A 24,890-nucleotide genomic window follows, 5' to 3' on the forward strand; every position below is an offset into this window, starting at 1 on the left:
CCTCACTGCTGGGATGCCGAGAACTCTTTCTCAGATTGGTACTCTGTTTCCTGAGTGTGGACAGCTGACCTGTCACCATAGCCTGAGGCACACTGGATTGGCCTAACTCGGGTGGCTGGGAGGATGCCGGGATGAGAATGGGTATGAGAGGCCCAGGGTCACACAGACCAGTGCCCAGGCATCGTCACTCACCGGAGCTGTTTCTTGGGTGTTGAACCATCCCGGCCGTTCCCAGCCATGTCGTTCTTGAAACACACAGCCTTTTCCAAGCAACTCCTGGATGGAGACAGAGAGGGCCCATCACATAAGGCCAGACACCGCTTGAGGTGCAGAGCCAGGGCACCCACCACCCAGACCCAAGAATGCTAAGGGAAGCAGGGTGCCCAGCTCTTCCCCCAGAGTCCCCTCAGCACCTTCACCTCACCACAATAGTCCCTCATCTAGAGAATGACCTGCTATGAATTGTGTCCCCCCAACCCCCACCAATCAGGACATATGCTGAAGCCCAGACCACTGCATGACAGTCTAGAGACAGAGCCTATGAGGAAAGCATTAGGACTGAATAAGGTCACATAGTAAATGCCGATCCCAGAGAGCTGGTGGCCTTCCAAGAAGAAGAGCTCCCAGGATGCTCTCTGCTCTGGGAGGACATAGCAAGACAGTGGTTGTCCTCAGCCTTGGTCAGGGCCTTGGTCAGGAACAAGCTCAGGGGCAAGTTGGTCTTCAGTCTCCCAGAACACAGAGACTGTATCCCAAGAAGACTGTGATGAGAAGTCTGTCTCTTCTCATGCACAGCCTGGCTGTTCCTCTGACATGTACCTGGACATACTTACCATGCCCTCTACCACCCAGACCCCACCTGCCTGCTGCAGCATGGGACAGACTCCCGTGTGTGTGTGTGTGTGTGTGTGTGTGTGTGTGTGTGTGTGCATGTGTGTATGTGTGTTGTGTGTGTGCGTGCATGTGTGCATGTGTGCGCATGTGTGCATGTGTGTTGTGTGTGTGCGTGCATGTGTGCATGTGTGCGAAGGACAGAAGACAACCTTGGAAGTTATTCTTCAGGTGCCATCCACCTTGTTTTATGAGACAAGATCTCTCATTGAACCTGAAGCTCACTGACTAGGCTAAGTAGGCCGGGGAGCCTCTTGCATCTGCTTTCCCAGTACTGGGATCATAAACATGAGCCACCATGCCCAGCTTTTTTATATGTGGGTTCTGGGAATTGAACTCAGGTCTTCCTTTGTGCTTACATGCAAATACTTTACCAACTGAGCTATCCCACCCCTGAGTCTGGTTTTCAGGGCATCTGCCTCTCCATTTGGTCTAAAGCCCCTGCCGGAGCTAGTCTCCCCCACTCCAACCCTAGCACAGCACCCTATACAGAATTCCTGGAGCACAGGCCTACAATAGAGTACCCCACATGTGTCTGTTACCCTAACATCCCAAGGCCATCCAGGAGCCTTAACTTGCATATATCTGGTATACCTCGTGCAGGGGATCTTTCCTCATGTTGCGTCCCGCCAGTGGCTCGTCGTGGGGGAAGACAACTGAGTAGTTCTTGGCATAGGATTCATGGCTGCGCTCACGGATCCAACGGGAGTGGTCCGTAAGCGAGTGATGGAAACGCCTGCCACCATTGAAGGAGATGGATCACTGTTTGCGGACAACCTGTCAGGGATCCAGCCTGCAGTCTGAGCCTGGGTTAGCCTCTTCACCTGGTCATGAACCACTCCTCTCACAGCTAACCCAGCTAAGGGTGTCATGAGGAGACCAGTACACAGTAGATTCCTGCCAAGTTGGGTAAAGCAACCATACATATGGCCCAAGATAGCCACGGGTGGTGGGTGGTCCATCTTCCCATTTCACAGATCCAAAAATTATGCCTCAGAGAAGAGGAAGGACTAGCCCAGGGCCACACAGTTGGGGGTGTTGGGTGGGCAACTGAGACCCATCTGTTCGGCTGTGAGAGAAGCATCTGCTATCGTCTGGAGGCACCTAGTGCTGAGTAAGCCCTGGGATCGTCCCTTGCAGCTGGGGTCTAGACATGCCCAGGACCCAGTGACTGGCTGCCCTACCCACACATGTACCCTACTGAGGGTGAAGGTGAAGGCGTGCATCCTGTCCTTGATCAAATTATAAACAGGTGACCCACAAGGGGGAAATGGACACAGAAAAGAGGCTCTGGTTTGCGCAGCCCCTGCCCGGTGATTCTTTCTGTGTCTGTCTTCCTCTGCATCTCTCTGTCTCTGTCTCTCTGTGTCTCTCTCTGTGTCTGTCTCTCTCTGTCTCTGTCTGCCTGCCTCTTTGTCTCTGTCTCTGTCTCTCTCACACACACATACACACACACAAACATGCACACTCACAAGCCTGGAGTCCACAGTGGGTACTCAGGTGTCTGCAAAGGTACAGCTGACCCCGGCTATTCTGGTCCAGGCTGAATGGAGCCCTGATGACACTGGAAGAGAGGCACTGAGGATGGTTCTGTGGCTCTGACAACACAGCTGAAGGAGGTCAGGCTGCCCTGCTCTATTTGCATAGAAGGAGTATGAACAGGCCCTTCCCTGAGGCCCCTTGCAGCTGCACCATTTCTAAAACATTCTCTGATAGGAAAATATAGGCGTGGCTACACAGTCTCTGAGGGGATAGAGCAGACCTCACAGCACCAGAAGCCGGGTAGGGGGTGGCACTCTGAGGTTCTCAAAGTCAGCCATCTGTCTTCGTGATGGCAGACGCCACCTCCCCCATGGGTGCAATGTTCTCATCCAGCCAAGAAGAGACAAGCTGGCAGGGCTGTGGGACATCCTGCACTGAGCAAACAGCCCCTCCACCCAACTCTGTCCCTATGTCAGGCCAGCAGGGCAACTGGATCCCTCCTGGAGACTATTGGCCAGGAACACACACTGACTGCAGACGGAACACACCGAGAAGCAGCTTCTTTCCTGGCTGCTCAGTCCCTGTGCTGCCCCTGCAGGGCCCGATATGGCCCCAGCAATGGGCCACACCGCACAGGTCAATGTGGCTATTCTAAGAGTGGGATATGGAGCCTAGGTCAGACAAGGACTAAAGAGTTTCCTGCTCCTTGCCTGGGAACCTTTGTAGCAGGCTGTGGAGTGCTAGGATGCCTTTAGGCTCCTGTCATTGGCATTTGGCCCAAGTTACATGGTTCAGTCCCCAGATCTTTCCCACAGACTCAAGTCACTTCCTGTACCCACACCAGCCCATCCATGCTGACTGTCCTGCATCATGGGGCAGAGCCTGCTCAGTGTTGACTGAGCCCGACTCATGTCTGGCCACCAGACAAAGAGCCCAGCTCGGTCCTAACAATGGTCCCAGCTGAGCTCTTTTCCGTAGCCTCAGTCTCCCCATCTGTGCAGGAGAACGATGGGATTCTGCTGATGAGGACAGTGGCTCAGGCAGGACCTAGGCCAGGAGATCCTGGACTCCGCAGAGGCTGTGGCCTGCCAAACCTAGGTGCTCCTCCTGACACCTCCCACCAACCACTGCCTTCTTCCTCCCACCATTGCTGCCCCATTTCCAAGAGATCATCTGGATTTCAAGAAAGGTTCCTTGCTAAAATAGCGCTCACCCCTGTCTCCCCACTGCCTTCTCTCTAGCTCCAGCCACCACACTTGCCTGATGTCATAGCTGTACATGTCCTTCTCCGGGCGCCCGTGGACAATCCAGTTGGCCAGCTCGTGCCCACAGCCACCACCCAGCATCATGCCTGGCGAGGTGGGAATGCAGGGCTACAGTCTTCTCCACACACCCTCCACACCCAGCTTTACACACCCATCTCCATGGAATCCCCCCGTCCTGTTCGCACACCTGGGTGTAGAAGGTGACGGGCCTTCCGGCAGGACTGAAGCCTGCACCACAGGCCTCCCCATCTCCACACCACCTGTCAGGTCCCTCCTCACCTGCACTGTTGAAACCACAGCCAAGGAAGAATCCACGGAGCTCAGGAGCCTCCCCCATCAGGGGCTTATGGTCTGGCGTGAAGGATTCTGAAAAGAAGGAAGGCCTCAGACTCCTTCAGACCTCAGGCCCTTGGGGTAGGGTATCCTAGGACAGCAGGGACAGGAAAGTGGTCCTTGGATGCCTCTTTTGTTGAAATCCTTTATCCTTATGACCCAAGACAATACTGTTTCCTCCAGAGAGCCTCCCTGGTTGCTCCTGTCCTTGTTCTCCTAAGCACTTCCCCTGGGGCCTACCAGCCCTGCCCCATGGGCCCAGATTCATCTCAAGAACATCGTCATTGCTCCACCAACAAGGGGACTTCTTTGACCAGCACAGTGCTGCAACGCCCCTCACTGAGCCACCATCTTTCCGTGTCATTGCCTGCTGGATATTAAGGGCAAGGACCAGCCTTGCTAAAGGCCATGGACACAGGCTCAGCATAGCGGTTAGCCAGGTTCTCAATGTGTGCTCTTAATTAGTGATCACATTTTCCTTGCAGCCAGGGTGCCTCGGAGATCAGGGGACATTGCGGTCACAGTCACGGATTCATCCCTGCTTGACTCCTCAGGCGAGTCATTCTGCCTCTCTGTGACAGTTTCCTCTGTTGGTCAATCAGGATTCCAGTACTGACGCCATAGGGCTGGGTTATCATACAAACATTTGTATTTCACCAGAACTGTCTCAACAGTCAAGACAGAACAGAACTCAGTCTGCCCAGCAGAACTGGTAGGACAGCAAGACAGACAGAATCCAAACAGCCAAATAAGCAAAAATGAAGGTGTCTCATAGAAGGTGCCCCCAAAGTAACCTCAATGTTCCCACAGTCTTGCATGGCATGAACCGTTACCACCCAGTGTTTTATCACAGGAGAGGAAAATGTCTAGCTGGAGTCTGCTGTGTGCCAGTCACTCGGCAAAACTGCCCGGATTCATCCAATCCCAGGTAGAGAAGTTGCATGTCCATCCTCTCCCCAGAGGGTGATTAGAGACCAACCTGCTGGTGGGCACAGTGTCTGAGCTTAGGGGCAACTAACTGGGGAACAAGAGGAAGCTTTCAAACAGTAGGAAGCTGCTGGCACATCAGAGGGCAATGGCAGAGGAGACAGGGCCAAGCGACCGAGCACTTGTCCCTTAGAAGGGCGCACCCCCACTTGTCCCACAGGAAGGCCCATCCCCAGTATCAGTGCCAAAGTGTGTAAGGCTAAAGCCAGATATTGTGTTGAACAACAAGAAACAGTCCTGAAACAGGCTGGGAGAGGCCGAAACAGAAGGTCTCCTGATCCACCACCCATCCCCAATATCAGTGCCAAAGCCTGTAAGACCTAGGCCAGATATTGTATTGAACAACAAGAAACAGTCCTGAAAGAGGCTGTGAGAGGCTTAAACAGAGGCTCTCCTGATCCACCACACCACACACAATGGCCAAATAGGAGCTCAGCCTTTTCTCATGATTCCACAGTAGCCCTGGGTGCTCAGAGGGACTTGGCAATGGAATGAGTATCCTGAGGGAGGGCTCGAAGCTGGCAGACCTGGAGCAGCCGAGTATGGTCAAGCTCACGGTGATGCTACTCTGGAGAACCAATGGGGAAGGGGAAGAATTTGGCCTGCAGGGCCAACTGCCTTTTACCCTTCTACTAGAAGACCTCACAGAGGGGAAGAAGGCCTGGGATGGAGCTCAGGTGACTCTCCAGGGTCCTGTGTGAGGCTAGGCTGTATGAGTGAGGGTGGGGGCAGTCATCTGGATAGGACCAGAGCGGCTGGAGAAGGCAACAGGAGCCATGTCCAGGTCTAAAAAGATAAAAGGGGTCTTAAGCAGATTTGTCAGAGCTGGGGATGGAACTTAGGTAAGGAGGCAGGTGTAGAATACAGGGTCCCTTAGATTTTGAACATAAACAAGACTAAGAAACTAAAGGACACTGGAGCTCCTAGCAACATGAATGGAAGGACTTGAATTTGTCACCCCACCTTGGCTCTGAGCTCTCAGCCAGCCTAGGTCTATGAGCTCTGTCTGACCCTAGCCAAAGTCTGGGGTTGGGACATCTCTAAATTTTGGAGGCCCAAACCTCTGAGCTGTCTGGCAAGGAGAAAAGCTATCCACCCCCAACCCCTATCCCCAAACCTACCCCCACTGCTAAGAGACCAGACCCAAGCCATCTTCCCAAGGATACTTTCCCCAAAATAGGGCCCCATGGGGAGTGACAGCTTCCAGGCTAATTAGACAAAGAGAGCCGCCGGGGACATTCATGCCCTTGGGAGTCTTCCTGTGTTTCTCACCATCAGTCCCCACTCTGGCTGAGCAGGGACGTGAGTCACAGCCCTCGCCCACGTCCCAGATCAGGCATGCTCTCGGTCTGCTCACAGAGGCTAGCAGCTGACTCCATCTGGCCTCCCTGGGACTGCACCCTGTGCCACAGCCTTCCTCGTCAGCCACACATATGCACACAGACTGAGTCGGCTGCTCTGTAGCCACCAAGCATGCCCAGACAGTGAGAGCCGGCCTCCACAGAGGGCCAGAGCACCCTCCGTCTCTCCTGTCCCATGGAAGACCCTTAGCCTCCTGGCTCCCTGATGTCCCCTTCCATCCATAAGGCTTCACTGTCAGTGACTGGCTTGGCCCCAGCCTGTGACTTCTCAGTCCCATGCCACCTCTGCTGACTGGTGTTCTGTTTCTACCTCCCAGGACACACGCTGTGGTGCCCAGCGTCTCCCAGCCTACTACTCAGTCTGTGAAGCTGAAGACAGTCTCCTTCTGGGCTATCCTGTATCTTTCTGAGCTTGAATCTCAAGGAACCTGAACTGGAGGAATGTTTGCCCTGTAGAAAGCAGGAAACACACCCTGAGATTCTGCCAAGACCACGTTTCCACCCTGCCGTGTGTGGTTTTTATCTTAGCCCAGCGCTGGCTGGCTCTGATGGCTGATGCTGACCTTCAACTTGGCAGGATCTAGAATCACCCAGGAGGTTAGCCTCAACTGCGAAGAATCTTCTAGATTAGGTCAGCCTTGAGGCATGCTGGGAGCAGACTTAGGCTAACTAAGGCAGGAAGATCCATGCTCGAAGTGGGTGACACCATTCCCTAGGCTCGGCCCTACACTAAGCCCCGGCATTCATCTCTCTGCTTCCTGACTGCGGATGCAATGTGACCATCTGATCCAAGCTCCCCATCCAGGACTTCTCAGCCATGATGGGCTGTGCCCTTGAAATGCGAGCCAAAAATAAACCCTTTCTCTTGTCAGGATATTTTGCCACAGTAATGAGAAAAGTAACTAAGAGAGGCTCCTTCCCCTCAGCAGCCCAGCCTGTGTCTCCCCTGCCAGGTTGGCAATCCTCACCCAAGAAAAGGGTGGACTTTGGCCAGTGAGTACGCAAGCCTTAGGTGTGCGGGGCTGCTGGGCTGTTCCACACTTATCTCCAAGGCGCAGCTGCCTGAATCTCACACTATCAGAGTCAATCAACATGGACCTACTTTCTAGCCTGGCCTCTTTCCTAGGATCCTCTGCTGGGAGCCCTACACCCTCATTCTGGGGCGGAGCCTGGGTTCCCTGTGAACAGTGGCTACTCTGCAGATAACCTACAGGGAGAGGGCCTGGGAGCTAAACTCACTCTTCTTAGCCTCCTGGAGAACAGAGAGGAGGCAGGTGCTTCGGAACCCCTGGCCAAGAATCTCTCCATGCCCAGCTCATCTCTAACCCTACAGCATTCTGGCCACCCAAGAACAAGGGGAGAAGCCGGTGGTTGGGGACCCTGACCAGGGAAGTGAGAATTGGGGTGGGTGCAAAGCTGGGTGCCCCACCAGGTGATCACTGTGCTAGAGACGGTCCGTCTTTCTGTGCTCACTCTGCCTCACACGGTGCCAGGATGGGTACCACATTCCCATTTTACAGATGGAAACCCTGCGAACTGGGGATAAAAGGGGTCTAGAGTCTCAGTGCTGGGGTCAGGGGCCTCATGGGCTGCCTGCCCAGGGATACATTGCTGCCCTTGCTAGCTTGGGTTTTCTCCCCGAGATGAAATAAAGAAAAGCTAAGTTCAGGTAACACGAGGCAGGTCACCCTCAGGAAGGCAGTCATCCAGAGGGACTCAAGGATGCCTCTGTTCCAGCCTTAGTGTCCCCACTCACCAGGGCCACAGACAGTGGACTTGATCCCCGTCTTCTCCAGCACAGGGACACGGTTAATGGCACCTTCGATGTGCTGGGTGAACACATCCCAGTCCAGGTCAAAGAGGCCAAAGGCAAATTTGTCTGATACCTGCAAAGGCATCAGGAGAAATCCATCAATCCACCATGAGAAAAGTGCCCATCCATTCCAGGTTCACCTCTGACACAGCTCCAGCCCTGAAGCAGGTAGGGCAAGTGACTGATTTCACCAGGTCACATGAGACGGATGACAGGACTCCCCTGTGGGCTCTCTGGTGCCCCTTCCTTCCTCGTCCCACCCTCACCTAGCTTCCCTAGACTGTTCCTGTGGTCTCAGTTGGGCACTAACCTCTAACCTGTTCTCTCAAACCATGCAGGAGCTTCCCATGGCTCCCAATTACCAACCACAACCCCCAAAACACTCCATACACCTGTCCTCCCTACTGTTCCCCTGTGTTTGGCCTTTTGACTTCCCTTCTGCTTTTAAGAAGGGCAAGCTAAGCTAGTCATGGTGGCACACCCCTTTAATCCCAGCACTCGAAAGGCAGAGGCAGGAGGATCTCAGAGTTCAAGTCCAGCCTGGTCCACAGAGTGAGTTCCAGAACAGCCAGAGCTATACAGTGAGACCCTTTTTAAAGAGGGGGTGGGGTAAGCTGGAGCTGCTCCTAGGCCTCCAACACAGCCTGGGCAATGGGCCATCCTATCCACCTGTACCTACAATCTGATCCCCAGTATCTATGGATGATTCATAGACTGCTAACTATATTTGGGGGTGCAGGCACCACCCACATTGCATTACTTACCTCTTAGCGTTTTGTTTGTGACTTCCCACCTCCAGACATCTTGAGACAAGGGCTATTGTCTTAGTCTCCCCAGCACTTTCCAGAAATAAAGGGGCATGTGGTGCAGAGTGGCCATCTGATCATCGTTTATGGCCATGTGGATGACACAGCTGTGTGATACCCTGAACTCTCCTCCAGCCCAGAGGCACCACTGTGGCCCTGGGGAGACCTGTATCCTTGCTACTGGCAGACCAAACACTGGGATCTTTGCAAGCTCCTCATGCTGAGGTGGGCAGCCATCCCACCCTAGCTTCTGTGTTCCTGAGTGCCAGCTCTCAGAAGCACCTCTGTTTCTCCACCATGGGGCCCTTGGGGGGGTCTTACCTCCTCCCAGAAGATGGGGTTGGCCTCGTAACCACCCACAGATAAGGCATCGCCCTGCAGGCGGAGGTAGACAGAAGCATCGTGATCTCGGACATTGGGCATGTTCTGGAAGGCAGAGCAGAAAAGCCCCAGGCGTCAAGCGGGCCTGACTCCCATGCCCTGAGGCAGGCCCTGCTCTGGGGAGTCCTGTGGCACCTTCTCCCGCACTGGAGACGAGCAGGGAAGGAAACAGGCAGAGACAGGCAGGAACCCTTTGCAGCGGCCCTGTTCATTTGTGAGCCATGAGCAGTAATCAAAACGGCCAAGTTAAGGACCACTTTTGGAAGCTCGGTGATGCTTTCAGTCACCGAATACTGCTTTAAAATAGCACTGGTTAGCTCTGCCAGGACCACCTCCAACACTAACGCGCTCAGAGCACTATAGCACAGGATCGTGGAGACCCCTGGTGGCCAGGGATGTCCATGTTCCTGTCCCAGCAAGACAGTTCCCACCTCAGTACTGACTCTCCCCATAGGTCCCTACAACTCTGAGGATACAGCAAGTGCTCAGCTCAGCACACACATGTCCACCCGGCAACTCCACCTCTCTCTACATACGGGAGTCCACCCTGCTCTTAGTGGGCAGTATGGCCCTACTCCCATTTTATCCCAACTTCTGACCTCAATTTATTCTCCCCCAGCTGCTTCAAACCCTGCTGGCTGCTTCCTCTTGAAAGCTGGCCTGATTGCTCCTGTTCTTCTTAGTCCCTCTGAGGCAGCAGCTGGCTAGGTGACTCCAGGCTCCTCTGTCACCATGGTCACAACTGCCTCATGAGCTCCTGCCAGACCTTGCTCCATTCACTGCTTGCTCTGTCTCAGCACAACCCCATGCACAACTATTACCCTTGATGAAGAAAAGGAAAGAAAGGGTTGATAATGTGGCTCAGTGGGTACAGCGCTTGTCAGCAAGTCTGAGATCCTGGATTCCGTGCCCAGCACTGCACCAACTAGGTGTGGTGGAACACAGAATGGTCGGGAGTTCCAGGTTGTCCTCGGCTACAAAATCAGTACAAAAGGAGCCTGAGCTACAAAGAGAGGGGATGGGAGGGGAATAGGAAAACAGGAAGAAGGCGGACACAGAGGATGAGCAGAAATAAGAGGAGGAGAGGAAAGAAAGATGGTCCGTTGAGGTGGCTCACTGAATGAAGGGACTTGCCACCAAGCCTGGTGACCTGAGTTTGATATTAGGTACCCACATGGTAGAACTCCATAAACTGTTCCCTATAGTATACACGCTCACACACACACACACACACACATGCGCACACGCACACACACATATGTAATGAATCAGAATAATGACCACTCTTCTAGGCTGGAGATGGGAAGAAGGGGAGAGTCTGGTTTCAGACCCACAGCCTCCACAAGGAGGGATAGGGCCTGGGAATTGTCTTACCATACCAGACTGTACCAGGCACAGTCTTGAACTCTGGGAGCTAATGGTCCTATCCATGTGCTCTTATACCTAGAGGCACACAGGGACCCTGAGTGACTATATATAATACCTGCAGCTTCCCCTGACTTTGACATTCCTGGGAGGGGGATGGCCAACTGCAGTCCATCCTACTACTTCCCAAAAGGAGGACTTTGTCAGGTACCAAGAGAAACCAGCTAGGACTGAGGAGTGGTGCCCCCCAGTGGACACCCTGTGGCTACCCTCTCTGCAATCTCTGTCTATGACATACCCTCTGCCCGCCTTTACGTGGCCCTTCTGGATCCCTTCATGGTCAGAGAGTGACCCCTGGTGGCTACCTGGGGAGTGGGTTCTCCCCACAGTTCTGAGCTTCAGGGGTCAGCATGGCTATTCTTTCTTGCTCACCTAATACGGTACAAAGTAGGTGTCTCTGTGAATAAGGACCTACTGTGTGTTTGGAGGAGTCACCCTGGGTTTGTGGCAGGAACCCACCAGACCCAGGCTTTTGCTATACTGTCTCCTACATTCACACTGTAAAACAGCCAGGCTTGGCGTCTTGGAGGCAGGAGGGCAACCAAACTCATGTAGGGTGGGGGAGGCAGGCCCCAGGGGTGAGGCTTCTAGTATGGAGAAAAGGGGGTGTCCAGGTGTCCAAGACTCTCATCATTGGTCCATAAAACAGAACAGTCTGGCCTTTCACACTCTCCTCACCCCAAAGCCTATGGCTCAGTTCCCTGAACTGTCAGTCAAAACCAAATGCCATGCCCTTTGTGATGGACCTTCTCCATCACCCTCAAACCCCCACTGAGGTATGGCCTCCTCCCTCTTCAAGTAGCCCCCCAAAAATCAAGCTGGTCCTCCAATATTTGTTAGAGACATCAGGCATACCATGTCCAGCCACATTTGATTGACCTAAATGAAGTCAATTGAGTATGGTCCATTGAAACAGGATCTATTCAGAGCCCTAGAACCCCTGGGAGGTTCCCTTCCAGAACCCTTTGCATTTCTTTGGGGGTTCTCCTTTGCTTGTCTGCATGATCCCCCTTTACTCTTCATGCAAAAACTGGGCCTTTCTCTGTTTTGTTCCACCTCCTGGAGTAGAAAGATGAAGTCCCTCCAGTCAGTGTTGGCTGCAGAGAGGATTAGATTCCTGTTGTAAAGAAGAATTAGCAAGTGGATGGACAAAGGAAGAATAGAGGGAGGGAAAGGTGAATGGAGAGAAGGAGGGATGGAGCATGGGTTGGGGAATGGATGGAAGGCGTTAAAGAAGAAGGAATGGGGGCTGACAAGATGGCTCAGAGGTTAAGAGCACTGACTGCTCTTCCGGAGATCCCGAGTTCAATTCCCAGACCCACATGGTGGCTCGCAACCATCTGATGCTCTCTTCCAGTGTGCAGGCAAGATGCAGGAAGAACACTATAAACACAATAAATACATAAACCTTTAAAAAAGAACTGATAGAAAAATGACTGGATGGATGGATGGATGGATGGATGGATGGATGGATGGATGGAGCATAACTAGACTGGTAAATGGCTGGGGAGATGGAAGAAGACATTAAGGAAGAATATAAGGTGGGAGTAGTAAAAAGGAGAGAGGGAAGTGAATAAATGGAAAGATAAATAGATAAAACAAGCGGTCAGTAAGGATAAAGGGATGGAAAAAGAAGGATGGATGCATGGGGAACACAGGGTATAGGAAGAGGAGAGGAGGAGGATGCAGTGGGTTTAGAAGGAGTGATGCAGGGCGGGGGCAGACAAACTCAGAGGATTGGTGGGGGGGAAGCAGGACAGTCAGTGACAAGGTGTCAGAAAACTACCAGCCACCAGCATAGGAAGAAGAGCAGAGCAGACTAAGAGAGGAGAGAATGGGAGGCTATTAACTCCAGGTGCCTGCAGGCGCACCAGGTCTGGGCTTCCCTCAGCAGAGGCCCTCCGAGAGGTACTAAGTGCCAGGAACCAGCGTCCTCTGAACAAAGTCCTGGCTATCAGACGAGATGTCAAAGACAAACCAAGCCCTGGCATCCAAGATAGGCCACACCATCAAATCCACTGTGCCAACTGTGCCAACTCATGTAAGTCTGCCAGCACCCAGAGGTCTCCCTTGCACAGAAGAGGGGCCTAAGCCTGAGGACCACGTCATTTGTCTGCACCCCAGCTAGGTAGGTTTTAGGGCAAAGTCCTTGACCTCACCCGCCCTCCCACTGCAGAGAACCCGGCACCGTTGATTACCTGGATGCCCTCAATGCGCTCAGTAACAACGTAGGCATGGTGCATGGCCACCAGTGGTACCTTCACGCCAGCCATCTGGCCCACGGTGCTCGCCCACACTCCTGGGAACAGAATGGAACAGACTCAGCTGCCACCCGAGTGGGCACAGGACATTCCTCACCATTCCTGCCTGTCCTGACCTCCCAGCCCAGAAAGGGGTGGGACCAGAGCTGGGGGGGGGGGGACCCAAGGCACACCATCCCACCTGCACAGTTGACCACGCAGGGTGTCTGGATGGAGCCATGCTCGGTCTCCACGGCTGCCACCCGCCGCACTCCAAAGTCATCCACCCGCGTGCGGATGCCAGTCACTGGGCAGTTTTCGATGACCTGAGGTGGGGGAAACAGCGCCTAAAGCCATGTGGAGATTCCTGAAGACCTGACCTCCATCCCCGACCTGCTGGATGGGACCAGGAATGCTGCTTCTGGGAGGGACGCTTCCCGATTCTATTTCCCTCATTTGGTCAGAGAAACGGAAGCCACATCACAAAAAAAGCAGAACCCACGTCCTTCCTTGATTGGAACCTAACTTGTGCAGATATAGGAGGGGTGAGGGCACTCGTTCGGAATAAGATAGTAGCAGGCTGTTTTGCAGTAGGTAAGATTCATTTGAGAAATGGGAATATGTTTGTACATCACTCTGAATTTTTTTAAGTCATAAAATGATGTGTCTGTTTATGCCTTCATGGAAACACTTGAAGAGAAACACACCAAAATGCCCACAGACCTGCCTGACATTTTTACTGCTTTTTTTTGCTTATTTATCTTTGTGTGTGGTGTGTGGTTGTGTGTGCATGTGTTATATGTGGTGTTGTATGTGTGTGTTCTGTGTGGTGTCTGGGTGTGCATACATATGTCATGTGTGATGTCTGGGTGTGCATGCCTGTACACGGGTGCATGCACTGTGTTAGTTATTTTTAACTGTCAACTTGAACTAATCTAGAATCACCGTGGAAGAATCTTAACTGAGGAATTATCTAGATCACGTTGGCCTATGAATGCGTCTGTGGAGAAATGTGTTGATTATCAATTGACCAAGCCCACTGAAGGCAGCCCCATTCCCTGGGCTAAGTCTGGACCACATGAGTGAAGAAAGATAGCTGGGCTAGTTAGCAGGTAACACAGGTATGCCCATCCTTCTCTGCTCCTAACGGTGGGATAGGATGAGGCTAACGGCTTGAGTTCCCACCTTTACTCCTCAGTGATAGACCATAACCCGGCTGTAAGTCCAGTCAACCCTTTCCTCCCCCAAGTTGGGACAGAACCTCTCGCTGAACCTGGGGCTCTCTGTGTCCACTAGGACAGCAGACAGGAAACCCATCAATCTTCCTAACTACCCTCCCCAGTGCTGAGGTTACAGTCACCTATCACATGAATGCGGGAAGTACAAGCAAAGCCCTCAAGCTCAAGATCAAATACTTTTATCTGGTGAGCATATCCCTCATCATCATTCTGAGTTTCTCTATCGTAAGTGTAGTTTGGGCAAATGAAGACAAAATGGTAAAAATGGACCCAGAGATTTCCTGTGACAGAGTAGGATCCTTGAGTGAAGGGGGTGGAAATGCAGCTGTCTGGACAGAATGGACCCCAAGGCTGAGAGCTTCCAACAGGCCCAGGACCACGGATCAGGCCAAGGATGGAGCCTGTTCCAGGTCTCGGGATTTGGAGGGAAAGGGGGTGGGCTCAAAGCAAAGACCCAGAATTGGTAGTGATGGGTACCTGAGCTCCTCGAGCCACTGCTGCCCTGGTGAGGGTGGTGCAGGTGCCAGCAGGGTCCATGGTACCGTCCTTTGGCACATACAGGGTCCCATAGAGGTCGTCCACGTTCATCAGTGGATACAGATCCTTCGTCTCTGCTGGGCTCAGCACATGGGACTCTACCCCATAGGCCTTGCCTAACTAGAGGGACGCAGAAGAAAATACCCCGAGCTCATGAAAAGCAGGTCTTTAGGCCACTCATCCAGGCTGGGACCAGATTCAACCCCAACTCTGCTGCCTCTAGAAATCTGAGCAGGTCTCCACGCCCAGAGGACCCTTTGGGTCTGCTCCAGCAAGAGGGTGAAGGGGTGGAGCCAGTGCACAGGCAGGGTCTGAAGCCACATCCCTTTGGCTCTAGTATCTGCTGGAGTGCAGCTTTGTGACGGGTTTGGAGAGACTGAACATCTACTCCCAAAAATGGGCTAGAAGAAATTAAGGCACTTGATTCAGAGCTTAGACAAGAACAAGGCAAGCTACAAATTGCTTGGTGTGACATAATAAAATTAAAGTGACCCTCAGTCTCATATTTCAGGTTTGAGAATTAGGTTTCCAAGTTTCCTCCCCAAGAAACACCAGCAAGATCCCGCCTTGGTGGCACTGTCAAACAGACCATGCCTCATATTCAACTAACCAACGGCAGCCAATCAAAAGGAGGTGATGACCTATTTAACAGGGCTCCACCTGACTGGTGATGAGATTCTCTAAGAATATTTTTCTTTTTGAGACAGGGTCTCATGTAGCCCAGGCTGGTCACAAACAATATAGCCAAGGATGACCTTAAACTCCCGGTCTTTCTGCTGAGGTAAGAGGCATGCCGCCCTATCCCAGGCTTCGGATTACTTCATAGGTAAAACTCAGTAACTCTGCATGGCTCTAAATTCAAGATCCGAGAGCAGGTGAGCCGCCCCATCATTTTATTCAGAGTTGTGGGTGTGCACACTAAGCAAGCTGAGCCCCTTACCCCACACTCCCCAGGAATCTTGAATGAGGAGTGTGGTCACACCTCTCCACTCAGGTAGCCCAGCCAGCAAAGAGCAGTGATAGGGTTTGAACCCAGATCTGCAGGCACTTGTCTCCAGTGTTAAGGGATTATTACATGCACTCACTGCCGGGGCCTCCTCCCCCTTGCTGTACCCCCACAAAGAATACAGCATCCATGTGAGCTCCCAAAAGGTACACTCCCCCTAGGAGCATACCCACCGACATGAGCCTCTTGTACTCATCCAGGCGCTGCCGGTTGGAGGCGATGAAGAGACCACCGTTCTGGATCCAGCCTGTGTGCATCCCAGTCTCCTCCTCCAGATCATGGCTCACCACTTGCCGTGTGTGGGCTAGAAGCTCTACCTCCACATCGCTGGGCCGCAGCTGCCACAATAAACCTGACCCAGAAAAGGGCACCATCAGTCCCCTGCAGGGTGGCATCACATCCACTTCTGCCACACAAATAATGGGCAGAAACGAGGAACCCAGGGAGGCTGAGTAGGACAGAGCCTGCCACAGCCAGAGGTTAGGGCTATTCTGGGACAGCTCCAAGCAACAATATCCAAGCCTCCCATTAACAAGTGTCATCTGCGTGCCAGGCCTGGTGCAGAGTCTAGCCTAGGGTGACCTCAAGAGTCCTCAGCTGCTCCTGAGAAGCATAGGGCTAGCCTCAAACTTGCTATGTAGCCAAGAACAAACTTGAATTCTTCCTGTCTCTTGCTCCCAAGAACGGACATGATAGGCCTAAGCTACCAAACCTGACTTTGAGAGGTTACAGGTCAACTTCATAGGCAGCCAATAGTTGAGTTCAAGGTCACAGAGCAGGTGAATGCGAGACAGAAAACTGACTGGAGGGAAGTAGGAAAAGACAAGATCTCCTGAGTAAATTGGGAGCATGGGGACCATGGGAGAGGGTTGAAGGGGAGGGGAGAGGCAGGGAGGGGAACAGAGAAAAATGTAGAGCTCAATAAAAATCAATAAAAAGAAAAAAAAGAAGGAAGAAAGGAAGGAAGGAAGAAAGAAAGAAAACTGATTGGACCCAGATAACCCAGTTTTCCTAACACTATGACTACTATTTTCAACAGCAGGGGCTGTATATGCCAGAAACGAGGCTGGTGTGACATGGACGGGCAGAGGTGACAGCCCAGCTGGACCTGGCCTTGGGAAATGGGCTGAGGGCTCAGAGCAGTGGGCCTCTTGACAGCAGCCGAGGTACAAGTGTCACCACCACACCAAATTGGCAGCTGTGCACCAGCACGCCACTGGTTAAAGGGGTTGAGGGCATGCAAACTGCGGGTGCTCAGGTTTTCACAGGGTCAGTAAGAAAGTTCCACAGAAAATGCCGTCCCTGCCATGCGGGTCCAGCCATTCTCCAGCAGGCATGCCTCCACCTGGTGCCTTTCTCTGGGGGAGGGGCTCCTGTTCTTGGTACAGACAGCTGCCTGGACCAAGCTTCACCCCGACCCTGAGGGCCACAGGCAGTGCCTATGCTCTCCCTGGCACAGCTCTTCAGAGGAGAGAGTCTGGCTGGCCTGCCACCCCAACCATACTCTGCGGCCCCTCCCAGACTGACCCCAGCTGTGTCCCGCCTATCCCCCAGCACCCAGGCTCCCACCTGCTGTGTGCCAGGTGGTCCCGGAGGTCAGTCGCTCTCTCTCCAGCAGCACTGCTAGGCCTACACCCAGTTTGGCCAAGTGGTACAGAGTCTGGCAGCCCAAGCTGCCCCCGCCAATGACTACAACATCGGCCGAGCTAGGCAGGGGCTGGCTTGGTCCTTGGGTCACTACCGAGGAACCTTGTGCCTCCTCCTTCAGGGTCCGCTGGTATGGAACATTCTTCTCAGTAGTGGGCCGGGCATCCCTGGCTAGGGGCTGCAGCCCCAGGTTCCGAACAGATCTCCCTTGAGGACAGGTGGCAGCCACGCGTAGGGCTCGGCTCAGCGAAGCCATGGGGACTTAATGCTTCTGTACCTTAGGGAGCCAACAAGAGAGTCAGGCCGGATGGGGTGCAGTGCAGACACTGTAGGGGCTGGACTATGTGCATGTCCATGTACCTGGAGCTCCCATACTTGGCCTTCTTTCTGCTGCTTCCCCGTGGTATGTACTCACTCAGTCATTCATTCATTCACTCGCCCATATATTCAGTCATCCACTCACCCATTCACTCACTCATCCACTCACTCACCCATTCACTCACCCATTCACTCATTCACTCACCCATTCACTCACTCACTCACCCATTCACTCACTCACTCATTCATCCACTCACTCACCCATTCACTCACTCACTCACCCATTCACTCACTCACTCACTCACTCATTCATCCACTCACTCACCCATTCACTCACTCACTCATTCATCCACTCACTCACCCATTTACTCACTCACTCATTCATCCACTCACTCACCCATTCACTCACTCCCTCACCCATTCAGCATTGATGTCTCAAGGCTGGATGGATACCCAGCAGGCTCTAGCTGAGCTCAGGGGAGACAGCTCTGGGTAGGGTGTGAGTGTCAGAGAAGTGGCACCCAAATGAGGCCTAAGGAAGAGCAGTATCCAGAGAGGACAGGCACGTGAGGACTGATATGGAATATTCCTTTACATTGTGTGGGCTAGGCATAAGAAAGTGCCTCAGAGGGGCACTGATGTCCTCACAGGAGCACAGGGCACCCGGACAGCATGATACAGAGGTGAGAACACCCAGGGCCTGACTAGTCTGAGTGTTGAGGGCCCTGTCCTGGTCTGAGCTAGAGAAGGGCACTAGGGCTGCTGGACTAGACTTGGGAAGAAAGACTGCGGGCCCAGAGGAGCCATGACTGAGTTGATAGGAATGTGTGAGGTCACCTGCACACAGGGAGAGCCAGGCCGAGGTGGGTGGCCATGTGGAGGAGGCAAGGGGCAATAGCCCCAAGTAGGAGCTGGCAGTAGACCCAGACAGGGCCCTAGTATGATCCCCCAGGACAGTCCCCACTCAACCCTACATAAGCTATTGCTCCTTCAATGGCTCCAAGCAGAAGCCAATGGAGGCCATGGCGTCTAGACACACACTCCCCTCCAGGAATCTGGATTTCAGGTGGGGCTCAGACACTGGCTTAAGAGACCTCACTTTTCTCTGTCCCGTCCACAGTTCTTCCAGTTACCCTTAAGGGCTCACCAAGAGACCCTCCTCCAGGACACCCCCATCACCCTATCCACCAACATGTAATGATAAAAGTGTACCAGGAATAGTGGTACCCAGGATATCTCCCAAGGAGTGGATCCCGCCCAGCACAGGGAAGGAAGGATGTCTCCAAGGGGTTTCCTGTGCTCGTTCCTGGGATCAGCAGGAAAACCAAAGGCTTTGGTTATGACCCAGAGTGCTGAGTCCTTAGAACTGTGCCTGTTACCATGAGGCCAGTTAACTTCCCCCATCAGGTGTAGACGACAGCTCACTGCTACAGAACGATCAGAGGCCGCCTGCGGCTCTTACCTCTAGTTCAGAGAAAGAGACTGAGGCGGCCGACAGGCTTCCTAGGGTGGCCAAGGTCACAGGCCTCTGATCAGCCGCACTGAGCAAAGGGCACTGTGATCCAAAAGCCAAATGTTCCCCTGATTCCCCATCACCACCCCAGTCTGGGGACTTGGACCCACTGTGGCCCCATATTCCACCTGTTTGCACTCCTGAGCCCTCACTGGACGCAGCAGGAGACAGAGCAGGTCAGAGCCAAGCCGCCCACTCAGCACCCCACTCCAGGGGTAGGGCCCGGAGTCTATGCTGAGAGGCCTTGGGAGTGGAGAGTGGGTGGACTTGCAGGCAGGAGCTGTCCTTGGCTTACAGTCCCTACAGTGACAGCTGCCAGTCTCTGTGGCTTCCGTGGATGAGACAAGGCATTCCCCTTAGTGGGAGTCTATACGTACCTTAGTCTTGAATGTCCTTAGTTCTCCAGAAGCTCTGGAGAGGGTCCTAGCAAGGGCAAGTAAGCAGAATATGGACCCAGTCGAGGCTCTGCAGGACCAGGTAGTGGCTCTTCCTTAAGATACTGCACCAGGCACCACACACCTGCCAGAAACACCTCCTTCCTCTCCAGACTATGCCCAGTGCCGATACTGCTGGCCTGGGGATCTGCCACGTGCCCCTTGCCTCCCAGCCAGTCACAGCAGGGTTGGAGGATGGGGCGGCCAGGCCCCCAGACTGCTCCTCCTGCTTCAGAACAGCTGTTTCATGAACCTGCCCTCTGGCCCCTGCAGCTCCCGCCCTCAGCTTCCCAAGGATCAGGGCAGGGGACACGTGGAATAAAAGCTCAGTCACAGGCCTGAGGTCTCAGAGACAGGGCCTTCTTTGAAGGCTGCAACAGGGTAGAAGGGGGCGTAAGCGGGGAAGGCACTCTGCAGAACCCTCCCATATGGGAGCCCTCTCCTGCAACCTCAGTTACCCACGGTCTTCCTGTCTAGTCCATGGTCCCTTCAGCCAGAGGCAGAGGGAGGTCCCAGCTAGCCAGCAGCCTGTCCCAACCCTGCCGGTGAAGGGGCTGCCAGGACACCACCCCTCCCTTCTTACCCAAGCTGCATCTGGGTCTAGCTGAAAAGGCCACCCACTCCATTGCTGCTGGCTCAAAGTCTCCGCCTACAACTGGGGCAGGAGTGAACCTCCCACTACCCCAGCTTCCTGGCCAGCCCAGCTGGGGCAGCTGCCAAGTGGACAGTTCTCCCAGCAAGCCAGCAGAACAGGGCTATGAAACTTGAACCTAGCTTTCTGGGGTGACCTCCGCCTCTCACGTTTCCTTCCTCATCACTAACTCGGGAGTCTCCATATTGCTGTGGTGGCCCTGGGCATTCTGTCTTCCCATACTTGCCCACCCTGGTTCCCCATCCCCTGAACCAGGCGGCTGTATGGGTAGACCATTCTTCCTCGAAATGAGGCCTCTGATGAGGTCATCTTGGCACAAGTATGTCTCTCCAGTCTCAGCTTGCTAACTCCTGGGACTAGACAAAAAGTTTACTCCAAAGAAGCCAGCAAGGAGTCTGTGCTGACATCGCAGGGGCTGTCCTTGTATCCCACAGTCGGCCTGCATCCCAGACATTTGTGTCCATCTCAGACAGAAGATGCCCAGAGTGAACCCAGGAAGAACCAATATGTTTCAAAACCTCTGGATGTCCAAAGAATCAAAGGAGGTGCTGGTACCAAATGGCCCCCACTTCTGCTCCAGTTGGAGAAGAGGGACGGATATTGATGTGACACCCTACTAAGTGTTAGGAATTTTTCCTAATGCGAGCTCTTTGCCGACACAAAAATCCCAATCAAGCCAAATCAAAACAAGCCAAATTAAAAATATCCAGGTTTAATGGGATTCTGCGCTCTTGGGTGGCCCTGAGGGAAAAAACAGGAGGCCGCGAATGCGACCACAGGTGGGAGAGGAAAGAGACCACATGTTCCTCTTCGGGAGTTCATTTAAATATCCTGTGGAAGTGGTCCTGACCACATGTTGGGATTTGGAGCCCAGACCAATACAACTCTCAAGCCTGGGGGCTAGGATAGTAGAGAGGGGCTGGGGTCTACACTCCCAACTTTACATTCCAGACTTGGATATAGGGGTGACAGAAAATTAAAGTAATAATTGTGACCAACAATTTGGGTACTCTAGGAAAAGGGGCGTTGACTCAAGTCTGGCTACTTCCTGTGGCTATAGGGCAACATGGAGAAGGAGAGAGCTAGGTGTTGGTAGGTCCACACTCAGCGAGAGGTGTGGCTGGAACTGTATCCCATGTACTGTCATCCTGGAGATGTCAGGCTTTGTTCCTTGGGGGAGATGAGAAAGCAGGTATCTAGGAAGAAAATATTGTTATTACCAAAAATGAGTGTGGCCAGGATGAGGAGCAGGTAGACCCTTCATTGTGGCATCCTGGAAAACCGGAGGGTGGAAGGTCCTGTCTGCTAGACAGACCAAGTGTCCTGAGTAGGTGCCCCCTTGAGCCTGGAGAGATGGTACCAGCATGGGTGTTCCAGGAGCTTGGCAGCTGAAGGGGGTGGTGAGGATTACCATGTGAGGTCCTGTCCATCAAGGTTTGAGAGACCTAAAAGTTAACTTTTGAGGAGTACTCTGTCCCCTGGGGAGAGCGGGGCAAGTTTAGGGGCATTAGGGTCCACTGGTGTGGGGACAGGGAGAGAACTGTCAGCGTGTGAATGGAGAAGGGACCTTAAAAGGGAGAGGTAGGGTAGGTGCCTCACCAGTGGAGGAGTTTGAACTGGGAGGTGATGGCTAAGGAGAAAGGGCTTGCCATAAAGCAGCTCAAAGGGGCTCAGGCCCATAGGGGAGCATGGGGTGGCCATGAGGCAAGTAAAGTCAATGGGGAGAAGGGAAGGCTAAGATAACCTGAGTTCAATGGAGAGCTTGGTTAGTTGTTGTTTGATGAGTCCATTGGCCCTCTCCACCTTTCCCGAGGATTGTGGATGGTAGGGGGTGTGGAATTTCCAGGAGCTGTTGAGAGCTTCTGACACAAGCTCCATGACCCTGGAAGTGAAGGATGGCCCATTGTCCATCTGGATGGTTCGTGGGACACCAAACTGAGGAATGATGTGGTCCAGGAGTATCTGAGCCACCACATCTGCTGTTTCCCTGGAGACCGGAAACGCTTCTATCCATCCTGTAAAAGTGTCCACAAGTGTTAAGAGATAAGGGAGTTTTTCATGAGTAGGCATATAAGTGAAATCAACCTGCCAATCTTAGCCCGGTTGGTGTCCGCCAAACTGGTGTAGAGACTGACATATGTGGAGAGCCCCTTATGGGGTGACCTGGGCACACGTCTGGCAAGAGGAGTGAACCTGTAAAATATGATCTTGGAGATGGGTGGGGTCAAAAGGGGGCTCGAAGCAGAACAAAGCTTTGGGGAAGTGGCTAAGGATATCTTGACCCAGTAAAGGTGCTGGGCAAGCAGGTATCGCTAAGAAAGAGTGAGAGAAAAATTGTCCTGCAAGAATGCAGGGCAGTGGCAAAATTTTAAGTGGGGAAGAACGAATCCCGTCTACCCCCATAACTAAAATTGGTGAGGAGATTGTAAGGCCAAAGTGAGAATAAAAGTAATGGACTTACCCACTACCTGCAACTTTACCCTAGGCTTGGATAGGGTATGGGACGTACCAAATCTGGGTAGCATCAATCCTCTATAAGGCTGAGAAGTTCAAAGGCTGGCACAGTTTCACTTGCCAATGTTGGTGAAGCTGGACCTCCAAGCGTGATATAGAGGACAAGCCCACTCGGGGTCATTGTGATTTCCAGTGTCCAGGTTGCTGGCAGATAGGGCATAACCTCGAAGGAGACATAGTGCAATATTGTGACACATGACCATTTAGACCACACTTGAAACAGCTTGTCTGTGAGGTTGACTTAGGCTGGGCTCCATCAGGGTAGAGCTTTGTGGTTGGCTTCCCTTGTCCCCCTTCCTGTGACCTTAGGGTGGCTGCTAAGGCCTTGACCTATAAGGTAGCTGCCTGTTGTAACCATGTAAAGGCCATTTTCACCAATTCTTGTATAGGAGTTTGGGGACCCTCCTCGTCCTTTCTTAACTTTAAGCAGAAGGATTAGTAGAAAAGGAACCTAGCCACTTTTCTATCTGAGAGAGATCTGGAAGAGAAAAGGGAACGTGAACTTTTTATAATGCTATCGGCTCCCGCCACTTCCCAGAGAGAACAGAGAAGGGCAGAGCTATGGTGGGATCTGGTATGGGAGGAGACGGGAGGGACTAGACCAGTGCACAGAGGGGGCCCAAGGGTGGGGAGATGAGGTGGGAGGGGAGGGGGAGAGGAAGGTGGGTAAGGTGGAAGTTGACCTTGAACCTCTGGATTGGGAAGGAAGGGGGTAGACAGGGAAGGAGAGGAATATGGAAAATGTTGATCCACAGGAGGTGGTTGGGTAGTGTGGGCTTGAGGGAGTGGGAGAGGGGCCAGGGCCTCTGCTGCATGAGAGACACTGGCTACTAAGGGAAGGGAGGGAGTGCAGAGCCCAAAAACCATGGACATATGTAAGCTCTGTCCATTTGTCTTCATGGCGACAAAAATTTTCTAGTTCCCAGAGGACGGTTGAGGCCAAATCTTAGTGCATAGGGAAATTAACCATTTGGGACAGATTGTATCAGAGAGTCTCAATTTATAAAGTTTTGTAAGATGCAACCATGGGGAGACAGCAGATGTGGCTTTGAACTGCAAGTGCCCATTTTAAAGTCTATGCCCAACCAAGTTGCCTAAGTCTATTACATCGTGTCTGCTAAAATAACTTTTAGGCCTAACGGGGTTGTTGAAATTGAATGCTTGGCATCCCAAAGCAAACAAATCCCACCTCAGCCAAGCCTGGTCTTGCTGGTCTAGCCGGTGCTGAGATCAAACTCTTGGCATGAGCTTGTGGCTTCAACAAGAGTTTGATAATGGACAAAAATAAATATGAATGGGTTCCCCCAAAACCCTATAGCATCAACAAGAAACCATAGCACAGGAGCCAGTTTTAGCGTGGTGTGGAGAGCTCAGATTGTAGACTAGGGGGCTTTCAACACGTGGCCTAGGGCCACACGGAAAGGCGGCCCTACCTGGTGGGACCTCCAGATGTTAGGAATTTTTCCTAACGTGAGCTCTCTGCTCACACAAAATCCCAATCAAGCCAAATCACAACAAGCCAAATTAAGAAATATCCAGGTTTAATGGGATTCCTGTGCTCTCAGGTGGTCCCAAGGGGGAACTGGGAGGTCGCAAATGCAACCATTGGCGGGAGAGGAAAGAGACTCTCCTCTCTTTCCTCCTGGGAGTGGTCCTGACCCCCCAAGGGAGGAGTTAGGACCTGGCATGCTGGGATTTAGAGTCCAGACCAATACAACTTTCAGGCCTAGGGGCTTGGGTCTATGCTCCCAACTTAACACTCAGCACAGAGGAAGGGACAGGGTGTTGGGTGCTGGAATTCACAACTGGACCCTTGTATTCTTACTCACATGAAACTGATCAACTATCTGCCTTGCAGCCAGCTTGTCTCTCAGGTACGTTTACTGAGCCCCTACTGCATACAAAGAAATTGCTGGGGACCCAGAAATACCTAAGTCCCAAGCCTGGCTTAGAGGGACTTGGGATACAGGAAGCAAACAGGAAGGGGAGAGGCCCCCACACGACTGACTGGAAAGTTGCTTTGAAGCAGAACATTCCAGAGGAGGTG

At 52.8% G+C, this 24,890-nt stretch overlaps 1 protein-coding gene across 1 annotated transcript in view; it reads right to left on the minus strand.

Annotated features, from left to right (window-relative positions):
- Positions 1-20,238, minus strand: part of Sardh (sarcosine dehydrogenase) — a 59,046-nt gene extending 38,808 nt beyond the window's left edge. The window contains exons 1-12 of the mRNA XM_050154924.1: positions 19,621-20,238; positions 17,335-17,689; positions 15,939-16,117; positions 14,700-14,879; positions 13,187-13,310; positions 12,943-13,043; positions 9,260-9,364; positions 8,076-8,205; positions 3,918-4,004; positions 3,634-3,724; positions 1,486-1,627; positions 193-276 (exon numbers count right to left, since the gene is read on the minus strand). Of these exons, the coding sequence (XP_050010881.1) occupies positions 193-276; positions 1,486-1,627; positions 3,634-3,724; positions 3,918-4,004; positions 8,076-8,205; positions 9,260-9,364; positions 12,943-13,043; positions 13,187-13,310; positions 14,700-14,879; positions 15,939-16,117; positions 17,335-17,668 (1,557 nt within the window). The 5' untranslated portion in view covers positions 17,669-17,689; positions 19,621-20,238. The remainder of the gene's footprint in view (positions 1-192; positions 277-1,485; positions 1,628-3,633; positions 3,725-3,917; positions 4,005-8,075; positions 8,206-9,259; positions 9,365-12,942; positions 13,044-13,186; positions 13,311-14,699; positions 14,880-15,938; positions 16,118-17,334; positions 17,690-19,620) is intronic.
- Positions 20,239-24,890: the final 4,652 nt, after the last annotated feature.

This window comes from Alexandromys fortis, unplaced genomic scaffold, assembly GCF_014885135.2.
Source record: "Alexandromys fortis isolate MF-2015 unplaced genomic scaffold, M_Fortis_MF-2015_v1.1 scaffold_72, whole genome shotgun sequence".
In the NCBI taxonomy this organism is placed as follows: Eukaryota; Metazoa; Chordata; class Mammalia; order Rodentia; family Cricetidae; genus Alexandromys; species Alexandromys fortis.